Source organism: Acanthisitta chloris, unplaced genomic scaffold, assembly GCF_000695815.1.
Source record: "Acanthisitta chloris isolate BGI_N310 unplaced genomic scaffold, ASM69581v1 scaffold32436, whole genome shotgun sequence".
In the NCBI taxonomy this organism is placed as follows: Eukaryota; Metazoa; Chordata; class Aves; order Passeriformes; family Acanthisittidae; genus Acanthisitta; species Acanthisitta chloris.
This window is the reverse complement of record NW_008678092.1, coordinates 1,280-5,814: the sequence shown is the minus strand read 5'-3', so window position 1 is coordinate 5,814 and position 4,535 is coordinate 1,280. Positions and strand designations below refer to the sequence as shown.

General features: G+C 37.9%; 1 protein-coding gene across 1 annotated transcript in view; it reads right to left on the bottom strand.

Moving 5' to 3' along the window:
• FRG1 (FSHD region gene 1) overlaps nucleotides 1–4,284 on the bottom strand; it is a gene marked incomplete at its 5' end in the record, with an annotated part of 4,584 nt that extends 300 nt beyond the window's left edge. The window contains 6 exons of the mRNA XM_009076759.1: nucleotides 624–751; nucleotides 1,533–1,624; nucleotides 2,380–2,484; nucleotides 2,870–2,984; nucleotides 3,150–3,207; nucleotides 4,162–4,284. Of these exons, the coding sequence (XP_009075007.1) occupies nucleotides 624–751; nucleotides 1,533–1,624; nucleotides 2,380–2,484; nucleotides 2,870–2,984; nucleotides 3,150–3,207; nucleotides 4,162–4,284 (621 nt within the window). The remainder of the gene's footprint in view (nucleotides 1–623; nucleotides 752–1,532; nucleotides 1,625–2,379; nucleotides 2,485–2,869; nucleotides 2,985–3,149; nucleotides 3,208–4,161) is intronic.
• Nucleotides 4,285–4,535: the final 251 nt, after the last annotated feature.

The following is a 4,535-nucleotide window of genomic DNA, read 5'->3' as shown; positions in this document are numbered from 1 at the left end:
TCCCTACAAATCATCAAGAGTTGCATTTTGTCCAGTCTGAGGAATTCAGATTCGATGTGATCTGGAGCTGACCACCTGTGATAGCCCAGGAGTGTTCTCATGTCACTTCCAATTATCAGATATAGTTTTCTGCATTATAGCCACTGAATGAATGCAAACATTTATACTTTATACTGATATAAAAGACTTTAAAAATTCTAGACAGTTTCTATAGTCTCATCTCAGGGGAAAAAAAAAAATTAAAAATATTCCCATTAGATAATATGAAGACTATTCTTAACCAATGCGATTTCTCTTTAAAATGCAAATTCTGCCTCTTCAAAATGCTCTGGTGCCCTAGCTTAATTTTTGTGCTTAAACAGATTAATCAATCCCTCAACAACTCTATAATACACAAACTGAACCTAGAGATTTCCAAACAAATTAATTTATAGGTAAATCCAAACATGCAAACTGCAGCTAAAGAAGTGAAAATTCAGATAAAAAAAGAATTAAAAATCACTACATACATTCACCAGAGAAGAAATGCTCAGCTGCCCACCCCCCTGAAATCTAGCCCTTTTTTGTATCCCAGGTTTACTGTAATTCCATCTCCTAGTAGTTTTTTAATCAGTATATTATTGCTTGTACTTTGAAGTACCTGTCAAGTAGCATTTCATGAAAAGTGCCTTCTTTCCTGGCTTTTCTCAGGGCTTTTGTATCTTCTTTGCTTATTTTAAGCTTTTTGTCCTGAAAACTTTGGAATTTCTTTCTGTAAGGGGGAGAAAAAAAGTAACAAGTGAAACTTACTTCAAATTTTGTGTTTCAGTAAAACAACAACTGTGGTAAGAATCTTAGCTTATATTATGCAGCAGATAACTAGCTTAATAAAATCCAGCAAACCATCCCAGTACTAAGGTTGCACTAAGGCTTCTGTCAGTGAAAACTATTCTGGAATACTGTGTGCAGTTCTGGTGCCCTCAACACAAGGACACGGAACTGTTGGAGCAAGTCCAGAGGAGGCCACAAAGCTGATAACAGGGTTGGAGCATCTCCTCTATGAAGACAGGCTGAGGAAGTTGTGGATGTTCAGCCTGGAGAAGAGAAGGCTGTGTGGAGACATAGCAACTTTTCAATATCTGAAGGGGCTACAAGGGAGCTGGAGAGGGACTTTTTGTTAGGAACTGCAATAATAGGACAAGGGACTACCCAAGCACTGGCAGTGTTCAAAGCCAGCCTGGATGAGGCCTTGAGCAACTGACAGTCCTGTCTCACTGGGGAGGTCCCAGATGATTGGAAGTTGGTGAATGTCACACCAATCCACAAAAAGGATTGCAAGGAGGACCCAGGCCTCTCAGCCTGACCTCAGTGTCTGGCAAAGTCATGGAGCAGAACATCCTAAGTGCCATCACAGAGCACCTACAGGATGGACAAGGGATCAGACCCAGCCAGCATGGGTTTAGAAAGGGCAGGTCCTGTCTGACCAACCTGATCTCCTTTTATGAGAAGTGAAAAAAGGTACTTGAATCGGTTACCAGCTCCAAATTACGTACACATAATTGATTTCACACTGTTTAACGTTTCCTTTGTCTTCTTGTGGAACTTCATCTTTCTTCTTAGTTTCTCGTTCAGCGCAAGTACGAATCTAGTAATTGAGAGAGGAAAGAAAAAAACCACCAAAACAAAACAGAAAATGCCTGTTTGTAAAACTCTAAGTCACAGGTTAAAGATGACAATATATCCTTCATAACAGAATGAGAGTCACAGTGACTTTTCAAGTTCACAGCCTTCATGTTGGTGAATTCTCAACTAGTGACAATGGCAATAAAAGCAAGAGCTTCCCAAAATATGGGAAATATTAAGTGTAATCTTTGATACTACTGTAAGACATAACTGCCATCATCTCAAAGGAGCACTGTTACAGTTCTTAGTTTTGGCAGGAACAATTCAGAGACTGAGTAAAAAATACTATTGCTCTGACTAGCAGACACCTATCTCTACCAGAGCATGGAAAATATGTGTCTCTCCAAGTAAAGTCAAGACAGTATTTTTAGATTTCCTTAAAAGATCTTCCCTTCTGCATCATTCTGGTAAACCCTCCTCTGCCCCTGTTTCAGTCATAATTAATTTCTTATGTACCAAACTGTTCAGAACTACATGGAACATCACACAGACTGTCTTGTCCTGTAACATCTTGCCCATCTGTAGTGGTAAAATATCTTCCTATCTCTACTGGAAGTACTGAGAATTTATGCAACCCTGGAGCCCATTTACCCTTCTTGTGACCAAATCACTTGAGAGCTTACAGAAAGCAATTATAACTGTATTAACAACGAACAGACACCTGCTTGTTTGAATATCCCTGACAATCCTGTATTAATTGTTGAAGTTATAGATTACCTTTATCATTTCTTCTTCCCCTGCAGTTTTGCTTTTGGCTTCTATATCTCCCTCTTCATTACATCTAATGAAACGGCTGTTTGCTGCTAGCAATGCCATTTTCTTCTGCAGAAATAATGTAATACACTGTTAGCAAAAAGAGCTTGTATATAATCCTTGATTCATAACATTTATCCTCTCCATTACACCAAAAGTCTCTGTAAATGTGCTTATTCTTTTATGTATGGATGCTTCAATAGCCAGTCAGCAGACTTGCTTGCTCCTTCAGTCTTAAGATGCTTATAACTGACAAAATGCAATAACTTCAAGCATTTTAAGAGTTTCCAATTATTTTAAGTGCATTGCAGTTGGGAAAACATAAGATGAAATGTTACAATACAAAAGAGACTGCAAAAGGCTTTCAGTTCATAGACAAAAAGCATCAACATAGACTAACTCAAATTACAGTCACAGACTACGAATATCAGATGAACTATTCCAAACAGCTTACATCTTGGAAGACAGGTTCCCACTGCTCTCGTGATCCTATGGCATCAGAGCGTCCAACAACAAGTCCATCTGAATTTATACCAAGATATTTGCCATAACCAGATTTCAGAGCAATCCTCAAAGAGAAAATGCAGGAAAACTGATTCATGCAGTTCAAACTATCCAACACATCACAAACGCGTTTATAGCATCCAATGTATTTCAAGAGAGTATTAAAATGTGTACTCACCAGAAACAAACATAACAAGCATCAAAACTTGCCACAGTGTTACAGTATTTACCTTGTATCTGACAACTTCACTGCTGTAAACTGTTCAGGAGGACTAGGGCCTTCATCATCTGAGGAACACATTTTCCTTTAGTTAAGTATGATGTATGGAACAAAATATTTTAGTCTATTAATACTGCAGTTTCAAAAAGAATGAAACATTGGTCAGTGCTAAGTCCTATGGAAAGTATTTACTTATTTCTTTAAAAATTCCTTTTTTGAGTATTCACTTTTTAAAAAGTAATGCAGTTGCTCCTTTATGTTGATATATTTAGAGTTCTTAAAACAAGACACAAAAGGAAGATGATCCTTATGTAAACAAATTTACAGCTGAGAATGTTCTGTAATTCTCCATGTGGCTTTGAAAAAGTAATGTTGCAATGTTACTTTTTTCCTAACAAAATGCACTGTGGTTCAGCTATGGTAACATAACTCAGTATCCTAAAACCTACCAGCCTTTCCACCCCTCAGAGTCAAAAAGAGAGAATATAGCCATCGTTGCTTTGATCTCAGGCTGGAGGTAAAACACACATGCTGTCAGGGTTCGGAACAGTCTGTGTCTGACTAATGGCTCTCAAACTCAAAGGAAGAACAAGCTAATTATCCCACCACATTAGTAGCCCATCTGTGTAGCGACAAAACAAGTATATTAAGATGAGGATGCAGCAATAAGCCTTAAAACTCATCTACCTTGAATTTCACTCTTCAAATGACACCATAAAGATTTTACAGGATTTAATAAAAATTATACTGCTTTTTATTCAGCAAGTGGTATGGCCTCTACCAGGTAATCATCTCCAATGCAGTTCAATTTATTGTACGCATAAACTAGCAAGAAACTAGATGAGTGCAACTGATTGGTAGCCATTAGGTTTAAGTCATCTGCATCTTCGGCTCGAACTATTGCATTATTTGTAATAAACTGCTTTTAGCTGTAAAACCACTTGCCTTCAAGTGATGCTGGTTTTATGCTTTTAGGCATTTCGTTATTAAAACCGCTTATTTTCAAATTTCCTGGGACAAACCTTTATGTGGCGCTCCCAGTGTAAACAAGCCGTTGTCGAGGGCATGGATGTAAGCTCCTTTATCCATTTCTATAGCTATAGTTCCTGTAATTTCACCAAAATTAGTGACAGCCCACCAGTTTCCTGTAATACAAAACCATGACAGTTTATTAACAGAGTAATCACAGCTTCTGATTACAGTAGTTCAAGAGAATATATTTTCGTGTCTCCTCTGAGATTTGAAATTCTAAAGATAGTGACAGTAATTGCATCTTCAGATCTTTGTGCTTTATTCAACAGTCCAGAGCCAATTTAACGGTGTTGCTGCTGCATCAGGAAGTTCTGCTTTTCTGTCCACCCTGTCATCCCTAGCTATAAGCTCCTGTGCTTTATCC